Source organism: Physcomitrium patens, chromosome 14 (assembly GCF_059467195.1).
Source record: "Physcomitrium patens ecotype Gransden chromosome 14, ASM5946719v1, whole genome shotgun sequence".
Classification (NCBI taxonomy): Eukaryota; Viridiplantae; Streptophyta; class Bryopsida; order Funariales; family Funariaceae; genus Physcomitrium; species Physcomitrium patens.
In genome coordinates, this window is record NC_143423.1 from 15,181,579 (window position 1) to 15,201,216 (window position 19,638).

At 32.9% G+C, this 19,638-nt stretch overlaps 1 protein-coding gene and 1 long non-coding RNA gene across 7 annotated transcripts; one reads left to right on the forward strand and one right to left on the reverse strand.

The window, feature by feature from the left end:
- Positions 1-1,440: 1,440 nt before the first annotated feature.
- LOC141046169 (uncharacterized) lies at positions 1,441-4,560 on the reverse strand. 3 transcript variants are annotated; one of them, XR_012218902.2, is made up of 5 exons: positions 4,425-4,560; positions 4,119-4,167; positions 2,752-3,531; positions 2,408-2,651; positions 1,441-1,743 (listed from the first exon to the last, which is right to left on the reverse strand). It is a non-coding gene; the product is annotated as an uncharacterized LOC141046169 (long non-coding RNA). The 3 variants fall into 3 exon arrangements; XR_016506425.1 differs by having other exon boundaries at positions 1,442-1,725; XR_012218901.2 differs by having other exon boundaries at positions 1,442-1,730.
- LOC112291623 (uncharacterized) lies at positions 4,451-9,591 on the forward strand. Of its 4 annotated transcripts, none has more exons than XM_024539302.3 (7): positions 4,451-5,104; positions 6,334-6,568; positions 7,675-7,714; positions 8,079-8,174; positions 8,402-8,619; positions 8,791-8,877; positions 9,013-9,591. In XM_024539302.3, the coding sequence occupies exons 1-7, from the start codon at positions 4,738-4,740 to the stop codon at positions 9,377-9,379; spliced, it is 1,410 nt and encodes a 469-aa protein (XP_024395070.1). In that variant the 5' UTR covers positions 4,451-4,737; the 3' UTR covers positions 9,380-9,591. The 4 variants fall into 4 exon arrangements, with proteins under 4 accessions (XP_024395070.1, XP_090112133.1, XP_090112134.1 ...); XM_090256007.1 differs by having other exon boundaries at positions 5,009-5,949; XM_090256008.1 differs by having other exon boundaries at positions 5,009-5,949; positions 8,417-8,619.
- The last annotated feature ends 10,047 nt before the right edge of the window (positions 9,592-19,638 follow it).

The following is a 19,638-nucleotide window of genomic DNA, read 5'->3' on the forward strand; positions in this document are numbered from 1 at the left end:
AAGTAGACAAGAGGCCAAAGACTAAAAACAAGTTGTTCTTTAGCATGTTTGCATTTGAGAGGGATGCACAGAAGACTATTGATTTTTGGCTGGTTTTATTAGAATTTATGTGAATAGTAATGGCAAGGAAGTGACAGGATAGATGGTGTTTGAGTAAATTAAAAATATCAGACAACCTAAGAAAGAGTTCATAGGCTAGAAAATGGAATGAAGTGAAGATGGAGGAGAGAGAGAGAGAAAAAAAAAAAAAAAAAAAAAATGATTAGAGACAAAAAATAAAGGATAAAAATATAATAGCAAAGAAAGGAAATGATGACGAGCAACAATGAATGAAGAATGGAGACAAGAATGAGAATGATTGAAGAAAAAGATGACAAATAACAATAACTGAAGAATAGGGATAGAAATAGACAAAATCAATCATGAAATGGTAAAAAAGAGTGTGGCTTTAATAATATTGAGGTATAGCTTTAACAACTTTTCAAAATATTTGTTTGAAACCTTCAAAAATTAAGGCATAAATGCTATCTTCATTATCAATTTTATTAAAGTAGTATAGAAGTTTTAGAAAATATCAATATTTAGTTTTTATGTTTGAAATTTAATATGTTCCTATAATATTGGATAATATAAGTAGAATTGACATCTTCAATATGTTTTATAAATTTTAGTAATAATGCTTGGTATATATATATATATATATATATATATATATATATATGCTATTTTTTCAATATATCTATTTAATCTTTCAATATATCATAAACACATTTGTGTCGACCTAATCTTGACATTTTATTCAACAATTTTTTTTATATTATGATAGATGATATGTCTTAAACATGAAATATTTATATTATACTATTAACATTTTTTTGCTATTACATTATTATTTATTCATTTCAAAATAATAAAAATATATTTATATTTTTAAAAATAATAATTTTTAAATAAATAAATAAAATTATCTATCAAAAATATTTTCGATATATTTATAATTAAAAATTAACTAAAATTCCTAAAATACAAGACATAGTAATATGGAAATTAATCCTAGAGCAAAAAATTAAAGAAAGAAAAGATATAAATATTTTAATAGATCTTCTCCATATATCTTGATTAAATTGTTTTGTATTTTTAAAAAATAAAAAATAAAAAAAGATAATATCAGATGATTGCAATTCAAATCTCTTATTTATGCTAAAGTGGATACACAATAGCTCATTATTGTGGCATTCATACACAAAATACAAAAAATATAAAAATACAAAAAATTATAGTCTTCTAATTTAATGATTTTAGAGAAATTAAACATTATCTATCTTAGGATTTTTGTATAATTGTCTATCTATTCAAATATGTGTATTAACATTAACATATTTATGAATAATTAAATTTAATTGTATATATCTATGATGATAAAAATATATTTAAAATTTAATTTTTTATACAAATAAATTGTCTTTCTTTCTTTGAATGAAATAAATTATATAAATTTAAATTATATGAAATATTTTATAGGCTTAGACTACAAGCACACTTCAAGTTGCTCTACGCATACTCATTATGCCTATACACACATCTAAGGCTTTTGATTGGTTCATGCAAATCATTTTTTCTTTATCTCAGTGCAAGTATCGGTCCTCTCCTTTTCTTTCTTGCTTAAGCATAGGTTCCAACTTTCTTTCTTTTCTTCTTGCTCCAATACGGGTATTGCATCTCTTCCTTTTCTAAACACAAGTCCTAGTGTTATGTAATATAAATTCTTATTTAAAAATATATTGGGCACTTAACTGTAGAAAGTAAATATAAAATGCAACAATAAGATCCTAGCAAGTCTAATAGAATCTTAATGAAATTCTAAGTAATCCTTAACAACCCTAATCAAATTTTAACCAATTCAAAAGAATTTACAAAAGAAAAATAAAGAAGTCATAAATTAATCTAAAAAAATAATAATAAAGAAATACTAAAAAAATACAAAAATCAAATCCTTAAAGAAATAAAAATATTCTTTTAAAATACTAAAAATAGAAATCATAAATAAATCTTAAGTAAATCTTAAGTAAATCCTAATTAAATCTTAAAGTAGCCTTAATCAATTCTTAATAAAATTCTAAATAAATCCTAACATAATTATAAACAAATCCTAATCAGATTCTAATGAAATTCTAATCAAATCCTATAAAATTCTTAATCAAATTCGAAATTCTAAATCAAATCCTAAACAAATCTTAAACAATCCAAAGAAAATCCTAAGTAAATCTTAATTACTTACTAAATTTATTTTAAAATCTCAATAAATATTAATCAAATCATTGATTATGTTTTAAATTTCACTCACATTTCAATCTACAAACAATTAAGAAGAGAATTTGTGTTTTTAAATGAAGAGAATCAAACTCACTTATTGAAAGAAAAGCTTCCAAAACCTCTTAGATGTCGATTGCCTTCTTTCTTCAATATGAATGTTGATCTTCCATTAGAAATTTCTCCTTATTGAACCATTAAATTACTTCAAAAATTGGCTGATGTGTAGATTTTAAAGCCTTAATTGTTCTCACTAATTTAAACTTTAATTGAATTGGCGGATGTTGAGAGATTGCAATAACCTTCACTAATCTTAAATTTCAATTCTTTGAGACCATAACCTACAAAAACTCTCATAACCATGAATCTAATCATTTGATTAATATAAAAAATTTCAAATACATTTAAAACAAACACAATTATAGATTAAAAAAAAATTACCTATAGATATACTATATCAGTTACATAATCCTCAAATTTGTACACTTTTTTTTATTTCTCAAAAATCTAAACTCATTGAATATATTTCTTATTTTGAAAAGTCGTCAAAGCCTCAATATGCCTTCAAATCACATGAAATAAATTCTTAAAAATCCCTTCACAAGTTTGCTCTGAAATTTTGCTCTCTAATCTATCAAACAACCCTAGCATCAATGTAAGTGTACAATTTTATGCCTTAAGGTTTGATTTCAACATTGGTTTGCAAATGGTCCTCTTTGAGTATGAATTCTTCATATTTTGAGGTGTTTCTTTGTTAAAACCTATTCTTAATTCCTTTCTAAAAATGCCTATGTTAATTTTTTACTTCATTTACTTTGATTTGGTTCACCTAAGTCCTTACAAAATAAATAGAAGTTTCTTCTTCAATAAGGCAATATTAACATTTATTAATTTTTAGTATCTCCTTGTCTATTATCTATATTTCTAAGATAATTTCCTAAAATATTTTCATTTAAGCTCCTTTATAATATAATCTTTTCTTTCTTCTTTTACCATATAGAAGTATTACCACACAACAATGGTCTCTTTTCTTCTCTTCCTTATCTTGATGCAGATCTCATCTCTCTTCTTTGTCTTCATCCTCTTTTCTAATAAAGATAAGGAGGATGGCACTAAGACCTTTGATGAGAAAAGGAGGGGAGGATCAAGACTCATGTTTGGATAAAGAAGAGAGGTGAGACTTGCATCGGGGCAAAGAAGAGATGGAGGAGGTTGGGACCCCTATCAAAGAAAGAGAGAGAAAGAAGAGAATTAGGAATGATCCTAAGACAAGGAAATAGAAATCTAGATGAATCAATTAAAAGCCTTAGGTGTATATATAGACATTATAGATATGCATACATCAACTTAGGAAGTTCTTGTGGCTTGAGCTTATTTTATATTCATCCTTTCCATCAAAAAATAACATATAATTTTATATAATTATAAAATATTTTTTAATTTTAAATGAATATAATTATTATCTATATAAATCTTTTATGCAAGTGTATGTATCTATGTATGTATGTATATATATATATATATATATATATGCATCAATTACAATCATTCATAAAGTTTTTCTTTTCATTAACTAACACAATCATGACTTAAGTTTTGATTCAGCTTCTAATACAATTTTTGTATTTTGTATATATGTATTTGTAATGTAATGATAATAATAAGAATCATAAACACAAAAAAGACATGCATTAAAGAGATAGACAAGGAACATAAACAAATTTTCTCATCAAGTCAAACTTTTTTCAAATTCAAATTTCAATTTCTTTTCACCAAAGATGTCTCCAAAGCCGTATGCAAAATTTGACCTGAAATACTGACGTAGTTCTTAAAGAGTGCTCACAAAGACAGAAACATCTGCAAAGCAAATTATAATCTAACAAATCAGCTCACATCTGATTTTTCCATTTTGATTTTCCTCACATTGAATGATGCAAATTCCAACACAAGTTCTTACTACCATATGTATGTGTGTGTGTGTGTGTTTACATATATATATATATATATATATATATGATTAAAAAGAGAGAGATGTGTGTGTTTATATATATATATATATATATATATATATAAATAAAAAGAGAGAGATGTGTGTGAATTTTGAGGTACAATACCAACACACAACCGACGGTGGCAAGCCGAAGCTTCCAAAGGCATCGAGAACAGCAACCACAGCAACCCCGTTGTCGACAACGGAAATTGAGGTCAATCGCAACCGTCTTCGCGTGCCAATGTGTATGCCCATCCTCAATCGCACTCACTCACTTACCCCCACTCCCGCACTCCCCCACGGCATCCATCCATCGATCCATCCCCGGAGTCTACTCCGACAACCCACTTTCAGAACACAGAGGTGTTAGGGTTTCAAGGTTTCAGGGTTTCGGGATTCCACACCCCCCACGAATCATCTAACCTCATTCTGCTTGCATGATTCGTGAGCATCTTGCATCAGCGAGCAGGAAGGAGAGCGAGCGAGAACAAATTGCGACCCGTGCTACAAAACTAAAGCGAGAACAACGCAGAGGAAGGAGGCATAGAAGGGGCTTAGAAGGGAAGGGGGCCAATTGGACGGGTACGACACTTCCCCTGTCCCTTGGATGGATGCACCCAAGCGGACGGCCCAGATCTGACGACACCCGTCCCCGTTCTCAGGCCTCAAGGCCTCGTCCACCCCTTTACCTTAGCGATGGTTCTCTATGGCTATGGCGGCTTGAAGCTTTGTTTCTCAGACCTCTGTTCATTCCAGTGAGTGTCTCTCTCTGGGACACGGGCCTCGCAGCGTATTCCTTCTTCGGTACGTGGCACTAATCCCCCGCATTGCGTTTTCCTCGACCCCTGAGTTTGCTTGTAGGGTTGCCCTCATGTCTGTAATCTCTCGTCTCCTGAGTTTTGTCTGGGAGACAAATAGGGTTTCATGTTTTATGAACGGGTGTGCGTGCCATGAGTTTGACTGAGTGCTGTGTATGGTGAGTTCAGGGGTTTTGGTATATTTGATATTGTGGAAATTAATGGTGAAGTGGAGATGTGATAATTGTGCGAGTGTGAAGTCACGCGATAGTTGTTTGTGGAGTTTTGACTTTACGGCTCACTTGGTGATTGATGGGTTATTGCTTTTGGGATAAAGCAAACTCTGATGCTCTTCTTTGTTGAATGTACTTTTTGTTTTCGTTTGTGGTAGGTTTTTGGTTGACCTTGGTCTTGGTTGCAGAACACCGTGTTTCTACACAGTATTTCTTCTTTTTGCGTATTTAATCGTATCATTGAGCGGTGTCTTTTTTTCTGTTTCATGAAGCATGTATTGTTTATCTCTGTTGTTTGATGCTCCCTTCGTTTCCCTAAAGTTTGTATCACATAATTCAGAGATTTTGGTCATATATTCTTGGGTATTGGTGCGTTTTTGGATTCTCATTTTTTATTCACTTTGAAGTGTTTGTGAGCTCCTCCATACTTATCATTGATATGGTTGATAGTGTTTGAGCTCGGATGTTTTACTGCTGTTTCATTGGTCTTTGGGTTTTGCTCATCATATTCGTATTTTGTTTATTTCGCATACAAAGTGGGTGCACCAATGAATTGTTTAACACAGGTTTTGCTAACAAATTCGGGTTACAACACACTCGTCACGCATGGGACTTGATTGTAGGTTCTTCTCTACTGTTTAGCGTTTCAAATGAGTGTTTTTCTGCAAATATGTCGAGACTTCTGCAAATCCGTCGGAGATGCTATGTCTGTGTATAAGTGTTTCAGTTTGGTTATGTAAGGGTATTATGCGCTTTTTTTAAGGGAAGAGTAACTTTACTTTGAGCAATGTGTTTGGGAGATAAGGGTTTTTCACTGGAATCTGATTATACTTCCTATTTGCAAGAGCTGATATGGACTGAGCGCTTACTTCTGACGGTGATGTCTTTGGGAATAACATGCTGGGACAAGAATGCTAATTCATTCATTTGATTAGTAATTGACGTTTTTCTTCCTCCCTTAATTATTTGTTATCGTGTGTTTTTTTCGTGAATATTTTTGCAGCTATTGGTGTAGTACTTCCCTTTCTGTGCAAGATGTCTCGATATGATGATCGCTACAGAGGCAGCGACAGGCGCGATGATCGAGGCGGAGGTGGAGGAGGTTACCGTGGTGGTGGTGGTGGTGGTAGAGGTGCCGATACTGGCCCTGATGCTGGAGCCACTCGTTTGTATGTCGGCCGTCTTTCTACCCGAACAAGAAGCCGAGATTTGGAAGACCTCTTCGCGAAATATGGGAGGTATGAATATTACCATTTGATCCGTGTGAGGTCAATGAAGAGATCTGTTGGATAGATGCTGGAAGAGCCCATTGTGCCTTCATATTGCCTAATTAAACCCGTAATGAGGTGGCATACTGGGATTTTTTTGAAGACATATGTTTTGATGCATCTTCGTGGAGAACAACACCGATGCAAGTTTTGGTGGGTTCTGGTGTTATGAGTTGGACATATGTCAGTGATTTTTTGCCGATTGGTTTTGTTCGTTGTGGAAGTCAGCATCCTTGACCACATTCAGGAGTTTCATCGTTTTGTCTTTTTTTAGCCCTGTACTACTCAGGGTTTTAGACTTTTAGTGGTAGTTGATTTAGGGGTTTTAGGCGATTGATACACAGGATCGAGCAAGATTCAATACGTCTATTTGACTCTGCGCTAGAAATCCTCCTTGTGCTGAAAAACCTGCTGTGCATCGAGTAGAGGCGTCTACTAGTATTCTAGCAGGTCTAAAACAAACTGTCATTGATGCGGCTAGTTTTAGCGAATTTCAATGGGAATTCAACGCAAGACTCGCATTGTGTATTGATTATGCAAGACCTGAAGGAAAGCAATTGACGGGGGTTGTTCTGTGTAAGATAAGATCACTAGGTAGGTGAATGACAGAAATAACGGTAGTGAAATAATGTCATTTGCAAGCACCTTGTAAGATTTGATCTAGTTAGTCATTGTTTGTGGAGGTGGTTAGTCCTACCTTGCAGTTGCACGTTACTTGTCACTGCTGAATACTGCAAGAAAATGACAGCCTCGACAATCAAGGCAAGGTATTGGAATGGGCAGGGCTAAGCCATAATTACTTGCATGATGTTGTTGAAGGTTGGTGGGCTCTCTCACGGCCTGGAGTTCTTTGGTGAGGGGTCTTTGGTGGCACTGGTGGCTTAAGCTCGCGAAGGTAGTTGGGGAGGCAGACAGGCGCATCGTAGGCGTGCTTCCTTGTATGTATGAGTGGCCGTCTTTACACGTACATTCATGAAGTGACGAGGGGTGGAAGTAAAGTGGTGTGTGATTCGTCTGATTTCGTACAATGCTCTTGACGTGGTGCGATGCTCTTTTTTTGGCGGCCCTTTCCGCAGAGTTCGAGACGTGGATGTGAAGCACGACTTTGCCTTTGTTGTGAGTATACCTCCTAAATACGTGTTGTTCTGTATATAGCGTTGACATTCTCCTCATGTGTTTTAAATATGGTTGGAGTTTATGCTCTCAATTGTGATAATGCATGATTATGAAATGGTCTGTGTACTTGCTGCCCAACCCAAATGATTTCTTTCTTTGTAAGAAAATAACGCCTTTTCACTTGTTTTGTATTCATTCCACAACGGTGTGGCGATTTTGACCTGAACATTTTGGTTTATGTATATTTGTTGAGTGTGTACCGTTTAATTCGTTCTGTCACTATTTATGTCTGTTAGGATTTTGTGTCTTATTATGCCCATTTATAGTCAAAGCTGCTCAATTTACAGCGTATTCAATTCTTCAGGAATTCGCCGATGCTCGAGATGCGGATGATGCAAGACATTATGTGAACGGGAAAGACTTTGATGGCAACAGGCTCATTGTTGAGTTTGCGAGGAGGGTGAGTGTTACCATTGATGTTGGAGATCATCTCTTTGGAGAATTTTTTTCCATTTTTTTCTTTTGAATGGAGACCTTGATATTCCTTGCTGTTTTTTTAATGGTATTGAATTGTCTTTAATGTGTAATGTTGTTTTCTGAAAGTGTGAACAGCGTAATGTAGCGTGGATCCTGTTAATATTGTTTCTGAATGACTCTGTCAACTGAGTATACTCATTTTTACTGTAGCGGATGATGGATCAGGGACCCCGCGGTGCCTCAGGTGGTGCTCGTGAATATCTTGGGAGAGGCCCGCCTCCTGGCACTGGTCGTTGTTATAATTGTGGAAATGATGGCCATTGGGCGAGAGATTGCAAAGCAGGTGATTGGAGGGATAAGTGCTATCGGTGCGGCCAGCGTGGGCACATAGAGCGTAATTGCCGCAACAGTCCAAGGCCGACAAGCAGGTGAGCTTCTAAGTGTTTTCCTTGCGACAGTTAATCAAGATATTGCTGCGAATCAGGCCATATTTTGCGAGCAGACTTATTTGGCTCAACCTCTAATGAAATCATTCGTTCTCTGCATTTTTACAAGTGTGTGCCATGTATCGAGTTTCTTATTGTGTGTTTCTGGTGCAGTCCGTCGCGTTCCCGCTCTCGGTCTCCTCGAGGGCACAAGAGGTCGTCTCGCAGAAGTGTTTCCCGTAGCCGAAGTCGCAGCTTCAGGTTTGTTCTCTCAACTGCTACCACATTTGGTCGAAGTTCATCTACTTAATATTAATTTCTTGCGCTTAACATAAATATGAACCATCGGAAACTAGAATAAGTCATTTTTGCTGATAATCTCTTTGATTTATTCAGTCGTTCACCTCCTCGAAGGGGTCGTAGTCCTGCTAAGGCTGACCGCAGTCCCATGAAGGATGATCGTAGTCCTGCCAAGGGTGACCGTAGAAAGTCAGATCGCAGCAAAAGCAGGAGCCTGACTCCTCTGCCTAAGGATGAGAAACGTAGTCTTTCTCCCAGCCCTGTCCCCAACGGGAGAAGTATAAGCAGAAGCCCCGGAGCTCGTAGTCCGAGTCCAGAGGCTCATCGTGGTGAGCAAAGTCCTCCACCCCGAGAGAAGAGGCGTAGTATCAGCCCTAGCCCAGAGCAAGACTTGGATAAGGGTAGTCCTGCTAAGGATCTTTCACCCCTACCTCGAAGGAGTCTTACTCCCGAAGAAGAGTGAAAATTTTCTTTGTATTTATTTTAGAAAACATGGTCATGGAGATGGAAGACATGCATGGTAAGAAGGGACCAGGTTTGCACAATCTGGCGTAGTCTTCTAGTAGTTAGTATTCCTTTTTGTATGTGCATGCATTGTGGACTTTGTTGGGTTGAGATGCTCAATTTTACTTATGACATCCACCATGACCTGTGAATGAAAATACTTTCATCAAATTGAGTGTCTTATATTCTGAATTTCTAAAATATGCTGGGATGTTTCTTTGCTTGAAATTCTATGTTTGCCTGAATGCATCCTCTAAGCTCTACAGTTTCTAACGAATTTTTGTACCCTTTTATGCCATGAGTGTTATACCCTCATTTCAGTTGTCGTTGGATCTCTTTATTAGCTTCCTTTTTTCTGGAATGAAGTCAAGGTGGAAAATGAACTAGAATTTGTTTGCCAATGGTCCTTGCATTGATTCCACAAAGTTGACAGTACTTTAAAATTGATTGGCCAGGTCATTTCTAAATCTCATTCTACAAAATTCCTGCTAAATGAATGTGTTTACTATTTATGTGCAGCATTCTTCCGAGAGATTTTAGCATTAACTCTCGGTACTGTTGCCCTAGGATAAATCAAACCAGCTGCAAGTTGAACACTGTCAATTAAATAAATACCTTTGGGAAAATACAAAACAATGTCATGGTGGGCTTGGTTGGCGAGACTTTGGAAGTATTTTTAGTAGAATTTTGGTCCATGTATAGAAAACATGATGCAACTCATATTGCAACCAATAAGATCCGTATTTTGTAAGAAGCCAATTGATCTGTAAGATTATATGCTTTACAATTTTGATAACTTATAATTGATATCGAATGGAATGATGCTGCACTTATTAGCCAATTTTTTTACGGATTAGAATATGAAGTAAAGAAATCGATGTTCAACTTATCTAATCCTCAAACATTAAGTCAAGCAATTGATTTTGCTGTGAAGTGCAACAATCAACTTTTTGAATTTCAATCTGAGAATTGCACAAGTGGGCCTCAACATTACTACAATTTGATGGAAATACCAACATCTCTTCAACACATATATTTAGAAGTAGAGGATATGCAAATCGATGTGGTATATGTTAAACTTCTTATCGAGCAAAAAAAAAAACTTGTTGCTGTCAAGAAGGATTATGCTTGTATTGTGGAGAATCTAAACATACTGCTCAACATTGTCCAAAGAAGTCACAAAATTATGAAATGAGGAGCACAATTGTCAAAGAAGACAATGTGTAAAAAAATAAATTTGTCCAGCTATAATAGGAACCGTGTGGCTGAAATTTTGTACAATTTCTAATGAAGGTCCTATCTTCTCTTCAAAACCTTCTTCTTATTTTATAAAAGATATGCATTTAGGACCTAATAATTATAAAGCCTCTACCTTGATAGATTCAGGAGCCTCAGCTTGTTTCTTAGATATAGAATTTAATAAAAGTCATAAAATATCGTTAGTACAAAAAACTAAACTTGTTCATGTAGAAGTCATAGATAGTCATCTATTGTCTTCTAGAGATATTACTCATGAAACACTTCCTATAGAAGTAGCAATAAATAGTCATAGTACTTACGTAATCTTTAATATAATTAGATCTATTTCTAATTCAATCATTTTAGATTTATCATGGTTAGAAAAGTATAATTCTTGCAAAGATTGGATTTTTTGTACTCTTGACTTCTCTAAAAGTATAACTAAGAATGAAATTAATTTAGTAGAAAGTAATAAATCTAACATAATAAAACTTGTGTTTGTAGATATGAGAGCTTTCTTGCATGCTACAAAAGAATGATCACCTTGTGTCATTTATGCCACACCTATTTCTAATGATGCAAAGACTTCAAGTGTCATTCCAAGCCAATATCAAGAGTTTCAAGATGTATTTGAGAAGAAGAATGTGAATACTCTTCTAGAACATCATTCCTATAACTACTTAATTAACCTTCAAGAAGGAGCACAATTGCTATTTGGACCAATCTACAGTTTATCAGAATATGAATTAGTTGTACTCAAAGAATATATTGAAGAAAACCTAGCCAAGAATTTTATATGCCATTCCAAATTGCTAAGAAGAGCTCTAATCTTATTTGTGAAGAAGAAAGATCGATCATTGCAAATGTATGTTGATTATTGAGGACTCAATAAGATTATCATGAAGATTAGATGCATTCTATCTTTGATATTCGGACTTCTTGATCAACTAAATCAAGCTATGATCTACACAAAAATAGATTTATGAGGAGCATATAATCTACTACATATTAAAGAAGGAGATGAATGGAAGATTGTATTTTAAACTAGATATAGATATTTTGAATACAATTTCATGCCTTTTGGACTTACAAATATATTGGTAGCTTTTCAATATTTATTGAATAATATTTTTTTGAAAGTTATTGCATAATTTTTTTATCTATTATCTACACAATATCTTGATCTATTCTAAGAATACAGATCAATATGAACTTCATATTTATTGTGTATTACAAAAATTAAGAGATGTGAGTCTCTATGCTAAGATAAAAAAGTGTGTATTCTACACTACTAAAGTTGACTTGTTAAGATACATCATTTCAAATGATGGACTTATGATGGATTCTAAGAAAATTCAAACTATTATGAATTGGAAGATTCCAAAAACGATAAGAGATATTCAATGCTTTTTGGACTTTGTCAATTATTATTGGATCTTCATCAAAGACTTCTCTTGAGTTCAAGCTCCACTTACACGTTTTCATATAACAAGTTATTTTGCTTAGGAATGCACTGGGCACCTAGCTGGGGAAGGTGAGATTATGTTTCACAAGTAGCCAAAAAATTCTAATAGGTTTCACCCATACAAGAAGAATATAATCTAAATTTCAATTCAAAAGTGCTTAAAATACTCTTCTTAGTAGTCTTAAACATACATACATCCCAATTACCTTATTACTTTTATATTTAAGCAATTTAGATTTTTCTTATAAATCCCAATTCTAATCAATGAGCTTTAACAAGCTATAACATCCAATCCGACTATCCACTTGATGTGGAATTTTGCATGAAATTGTCAATATAAGTCTTCTATATGATTAAGAATTTTTAGTCCAATCCAAATTACAAATTATGAAAAAACCTCCAAAAATTGAACTAATGTCACTCGACCACCAACTTAAAAAGTGAAGCAAAAATCTCAGCAATAATTTCTCCCTTTCCAATTATTAGCTTTGCTTCAAAATTGGTATGTAGCTTGATCTTCAAGTCATTCAATACCATGCCAATTTTCACCTTAATTTGACTGATAGATCTTTAGATATCATAGAAATCCTATCCAACCTCAAACTGCCACCTTTTGAAACCCTCTTGTGCTAAAAACTAGATATCTCTAAACCACGCCATTAGATTATCAAAAAAAATTGTATACACTTAGCACACCCAATTATCCAAAAATTATCAAGTTTTTAACTATAGATGTCACACTAATTATACAAACAAGCCAAAATTGCTAGCCCTAATTATATTATATGAAATCCAAATTACTGATACAAACCCTGACTTTGAACAACAATTGCTAAGTCTTCCAATACCCTTTTAAAACGATTCTTATGTCTTTGAAAAGAACTTCAAGCTAGCTCTCAAAATCTAATCTCTAATCTTCAAATGACTCCCTATTTTGCCCTAGGCCATTATTTTAGTGGCCAGAGGTCTGATTTCGACCCTGTCTCACAAATGGTCAATCTCTGGGTATCAATCTAATCTATCCGAAGGCTTTTTTTAGCCCAATCCTATTTTCAACTTAACCACAATATCAACTATAATAATTATTTATCTCTTCTAATCTGATTTTATTAATTTATGGTCTTTCTAAGATAGTAGAAGAGTCTCTACAACCTAGAAGGTAAAATTATTAACTAACCTTCAACCTACTAACTATTAAGATAAGAAAATAACCTAAGAGGATTTTATAAAAGCCATGTTTAGATACCTCAAATTATAATTGAATTAAGATAATTAGATATTAATTAAAAATTCAACTTTGATTACAATTTTACTATATAGTCGTATTACAACACGACAATGTTTGACTTGCAAAGACAAACTTGAGTGGAGCAAAGAAGCTAAAGCATCTTTTGAAGCTTTGAAGTTAGCTTTTATTTTTGTACCAATCTTGTATCATGTTGATTTTTCTAAGGTATTTTTTATGAAAACAAATGCATCAGACTTTGCTTTAGGTGTCATACTATTAGAAATAAGAATAGATGATAAACTTCATTTAATAGCCTTTTATTCCAAAAAAATTTCAACAGTCAAGATTAACTATGAAATTCATGGCAAAGAGCTTCTTGCAATCATGGATTCATTTCAAGAATAATATCATCATGTAGAAGGTGCTTCTAATCTAGTCGCCATGTATATAGACCACAAGAATCTCGAGTACTTCATATCAGCATGTATTTTGAATCATTGCCAAGCCCATTAGAACATGTCTTTATGAAGATTTGATTTTAAGATCACATATTGATCCAAAAAATAACAAGGTTTGTTAGATGCATTTTTAAATGTTCTTATCTTATACTAAAAGAAAGAAATGCATCTTTTGATCAACAAAGAATGATTCTCTTGAAGCCAAAGCATTTTCATCTTCAAGTAATGAAATCAACACTGATTGTTGATTCCACCTTTGTAAAATAAATCCAATTAAGTATGTCTTGTGATCATCTTATTTACAATATTAAGAATATTTCTTTTAATATCCAAGGTACTTCTAAGTTTGAGTTAAAAAACAACCTACTCTATTTCAAAGGTCAATTATATGTTCCAAAAAGAGAAGCATGATTATGTGTTCTTTAAGCATGTCACAACTTTCTTACAGCAAGACATTTTTGATACAACAAGACTTTAGAGCTTATATCCAAAGATTTTTGGTAGCCACAAATGTGGTAGGGTGTGAAACACTTTGTTCAGTCATGCAACATTTGTTCAAGATCAAAAACTCTCCGTCATCTACCTTACGGACTTTTTCAACCATTATCCATTCTAGAACAACCGTGGTCTTTTGTTTCTATGGATTCCATCATAGATCTTCCAATCTTAGATTCTTATGAATCTTTATTCGTAATAATAGATCATTTTACAAAGATGGCATATTTTGTACCATGTTCAAAATCTATCATAGGAGAAGAAATAACTAAATTCTTTCTTGACAACATCTATCGCTATTATGGATTATCTAAGGATATCATATCAAATAGGAAAATTCAATTTGTATCAAGATTTTGGCAGACTCTTTTCAAGATTCTTAAAGTGGATATAAAATTATCTTTGACATTCTATCCTCAAATTGATGGATAAACAAAGTGTGTTAATGCAATTTTGGAGTAATATTTAAGATGTACCATCAACTACTAATAAGACAATTGGATAATTCTTTTGCCATTGGCAAAGTCTGCTTATAATAATACAGTACATTCTTCAACAAAACAAACACCTTTCTTTGCCAATTATGGTTAACATCCATGACTTAATACTTTTGACTTTTTAAAAGTTGATAATCTTGTGACAGAAGATTTGGCAAATCGTTTGTCAAAGTTATATGCAACAATGAAGGCGTAATTAAAAAAAGCTCAAGAACAACAAAAGATCAATGTAGATATCTATTAAAAGAAACAACCACCATTCCATGTAGGTGATAAGATATGGTTACTTCATCATAATATCAAGATTACTTATCCTTGTGATAAGTTGGACTATTGTAGGCTTAGACCATTTCTTATTTCTGTACAAATTGATCTAGTTGAAATTATCGTTTATACCTATCGGAGTCAATGAAAATCCATCTAATATTCCACGTGTTTCTTCTTGAATCATACAAAACAGTGGACATACTAAGAAGAAGACAAGTACCACCTCATCCTTTAGAAATGAACAATAATGAAGAATTTGAAGTAGAAGAAGTCTCAGATTCAAGGCAATGCCAAAATAAGTTAGAATATCTTGTTTATTAATGTGGATACAATATTAGTGAACGCACATGGGAGCCAATAAAGAATCTTACAAATGTAGCAAAGAAGGTAGAGGCTTTTCATTGATGACATCCATCAAAATCAAGATGAAGATCTTTCCTATAAAAAAAACAAGATTTAGGCAAGATAATATTCTACTTTCAATCCTTGTTTGTAGCTTCTTTTTATTTGTGACACTGAGAAGATGGAAGATCAACAACCATTGGATTCGATTGAAGAGCCTTTGTTTGCTGAACTATTAGAGAAGACATTACGATTGTTACAACCTTCAAGATGATGCAATCAAGATGAAGATCCTCAAGAATGACATGTTTTCCTTCAAATAAATGGTAAGATACAACTCATTTGATATTATAACCTTAGAAGAGACTCCTGATGTTTGGTAATTTTATTAGGGATAGGAACAACTTTTGACAGTATTTCAAATATTTTATTTGAAGGAAGTTATGAAGGCCTCAACAATGATCAAATAATAAGGTGGTCTTCCTGCCCTGGTATGGGACACTATCGATGGTTGAGAGGCTTTATCAACCATCTTTGAAGAGAAAAAATATCTAAGTATGTGGCAAATATACCTTGTCATATCATAGATTTTTACAACATATGATGACTACTTCTTATAGATCTCATCCCTAGAAGGGAGGATAATATCATGGACATACACATATAAGCCAATAATTACTTGTATAAATAAATAGAAATAGATAGAAGTATGTAAAAATAAATTAATTCTATAATATCTTTTAAAAAAACTTCTTAGAAGCTTCATAGATGGTGCTTTGACTTTACAAGTATCCATTGTTGACTTTTAGATTAAAAACTTGGTCAATAAGTTAACCATGTACCATATATATTGATAACTTAAAGAACAAGCTAACTATGTGGCAATCATAAAGAAAAACTTACCTTGTAAGTTAAGGATTGTGTCCTACAAAGTCAATACATATTGCAAGTCCTATAGAACATCGTCATGTAGCCCTTAGTTAGATAGTATATTTATAAATAAGAATGAAGTCCTCTTCAATTTTTTCCATTCTTTTCTTGCTTCTAATCTAGTTTTAAGAGTCTCAAGTTTTCTTGTCTTTTGGCAATAAGCCATTCCTGTTTCTTTTTAATATATGTACTTTCTTAATTCTATTTTGTCACTTTTTCTTTGACATGGATTTCATTGGTTTATGCATCATCTTTCAGTTCTTGTCCTTGACAGCTATTAAATTAAAGGTTGTCCAAAACGTCAAAAATCAATCACCAATAAAACAAGGCGGATTCATAGTCTTGAGACTAACAAAGTTGATAATGTTATAAAGTAGAAAAATAAAAATGTCTAGTAAAGGAGTCAAGGGCTAATACTAGAGATAGCTATTATTTCTTTGAGACAAATGGCAGAGCCTCTGATAACTATAAAAAAGATGGACTAGTGCATCTAATGAAATTACTAAGAAAATAGCCATGTCGGGTGTTTGTTGATTGTGGCTCTAAAAAAAATTACATCTCAACTAAAATTATCAACCGACTTGGAATTAAAAATAAGGTAATTAATTCAGAAAGTGTATATCTTAAAGATGCCTAAAAAAATGTATCGAGTGAATGATATGAAAAAAAAAAGTCTTCACGTTGATTGATATGTACATCTTAAGAAAGAGATTTAAGGTAATAAAGTTAAGATATGATGTTATCTTTGGTATGTTATGACTAGAGGTGGAAAATAAGTGAGTTGATTGGATAGCAAGAACAATCTTCTTCAAAGATAGTAGATACAAGGTCATTCTTTGTACCTCTACATCAAGTGAAAAGAAGAAAAAAAACTACAACTAAAGACCTACTTGTAGGAATGACCTTTATAAAGAGACAAATACAACATAATCAATTAATATATATGGTGGTTTTAAATTTTACATCAATGGTAGGAAAGACAATTAAAGGAGTAGAATAGACAGATCAATTCATATAAAAATATCGAGATGCTTTTTCAACCGACCTATCTAATAACATGCGTCTTGATCGAAGTGCCTCATTTCAAATAAAACTATTATTTGGAGCCAAACTAGTAAGTCGACTAATTTATTATGGAACACCAAATAAACTTGAAGAGTTGTAAAAGACATTAGACAAACTCTTAGAAAAGGATCCCATTTAAGAAAGCAGATCAGTATGGAGAGCACATGTATTCTTTGCATCTAAGAAGGATAGTAGACTTTGGCTTTTCATCAACTATTGAGACCTCAATAAGTAGAATGTTAAGAATGCATATCCACTTCCATGTGTGGATGATCTTCTTGATCAACTTTGAGGTGTAACCATCTATAGCAAATTAGATCTTCAAAGTGGCTATTGATACATACCAATTGCAAGAGAGGATATATGAAAGATAACTTTTGTACGTACTATATATATTTTTATCGGCTTATTTTACCTTTTGGTCTTATCAATGCTCATAATTCTCAAAGGTTTTATTATATATGAAAATATTATCAATGAAAAAAACTACATACTTGTCCAAAAGATACTAAAATAATTTGTTTATGTGACCCATGAAAGAGAGAGGTATTGCACTGGCTACAAGATAGTCACTTCTATTGCAAATAATCAAAATGTGAACTTTGGAAGTTAGAAGTCTCTTCTTTAGGGTATGTAGTGACATCTAAAGACATACTCATGGAGTAATATAAGGTGAAAGCAATGGAGGATTGGCCAACCCCTAAAGATATTTATGAAATTTGCTCGTTTTTAAGCATGCAGTATATTATTACCATTTTGTTTAGCAATTTGTATACATTATTATTTCATTGATAAATCTATTGAAGAAGGATGTTCCATTAGAATGGAAACAAGAATAGCAAATCACCTCTAAAAAGTTGAAGGATGCACTTATTACTATTTTAATATTACAATTATATGATTTCAACCTTCCTTATATACTTGATATTAATACTTCCAACTTTGCTATTGGAGTGGTCCTTCAACAAGACTTTAGTAGGGGCCTTCAACCTATGGCATATGAATCTTGCAAGCTTAGAAGGATAGAGTGCAATTACTCTGCACGTAATTGAGAATAATTAACCATTGTACGCATGACAAAGATGTGGTAATACTATTTATTAGAAAAATTAGTGGTTGTTTAGACTGACCATCGATCTTTGCTACATGATTTGTACCTAGAAAATATGAAATCACAACATCATTGTTGAAAAAAAAAATTGTAGCTTTTTAATATTGAATTTGAATACAAGCAAAGACAACAACATATTGTACTAGACAACTTATCACAAAGACAAGTCTTGAAGGTCAAATCAGAAGATAAGACAAAAGTTGCTATCACTACTAGTATCATTTCAAACTTAACTAAAGAGACAGAATGGAAAGAAGCTACACATTGAGATGCTTATTTTAAGATGGTTAGTGATCGATTGAGAATAGGTGATATACAGTATCAAGATTACAATCTTAATAATGGCTTATTTTATTTTAAGAAGCAAATTTATATACCTAATAATGTTATACTTTGGATGCACATATTTCAAGAAAGACATGAAATTCTAATATCTAGACATCTAGGGTGAGAAAAGACTTTAGAACAGATCTCAAAGACATAATTTTGGATAGATCGAAATTGTGATGTTTGAGCTTTTGTGTACTCTTGTGACTCATGCCAATGTAACAAGACATACAATATAGCATCTCTTTGACTATTGTAGCTAATTCTATTATCTATGGCTCATTGAAAGGAGGTGGCTATGGATCTCATTATGTATTTGTTGCATATGTCTTATAATCACACTACAATTTTTGTCTTTGTTAATCAATTCTTGAAGCAACTTTATTTGGCCATGGAGTATTCAAATATTGATATCTTAGTGCTTCCACAGGGTTTCTTTGATACTGTCTTTTGTTACTATGGATTATCCCGTATCATTGTTTCAAATCAAGATCCATACTTCACAAGAAGTTTTTGGCAAGTCTTATTCAAGGTACTAGGTACACAACTTGCCATGTCTATAGCCTTCCATCCTCAAACAAATGGATAAATAGAGTATACAAATCACACCTTAGAAGATATATTGCATGCATTTGTGGAAATTCATCATAATATTTGAGATGAATATTTGATGTCCTTGAAGTTTGCTTATAATGATAGTATTCAAGCAAGTATCAATCATTCACTATTTTTCTTTAACACCAATCAACATCTAATTATGCTAGCAATACTCCATCGTCCCATTAATACCAACA

What these genes read in the sequence shown, in the direction of transcription:
- LOC112291623 (XM_024539302.3), top strand. Translation starts at nt 4,738, where the DNA reads ATGATTCGTGAGCATCTTGCATCAGCGAGCAGGAAGGAGAGCGAGCGA. An exon ending in CGCAGCGTATTCCTTCTTCG is followed by an intron (nt 5,105 to 6,333) that starts GTACGTGGCACT and finishes ATATTTTTGCAG; the next exon opens with CTATTGGTGTAGTACTTCCC. An exon ending in AGTCCAAGGCCGACAAGCAG is followed by an intron (nt 8,620 to 8,790) that starts GTGAGCTTCTAA and finishes TTTCTGGTGCAG; the next exon opens with TCCGTCGCGTTCCCGCTCTC.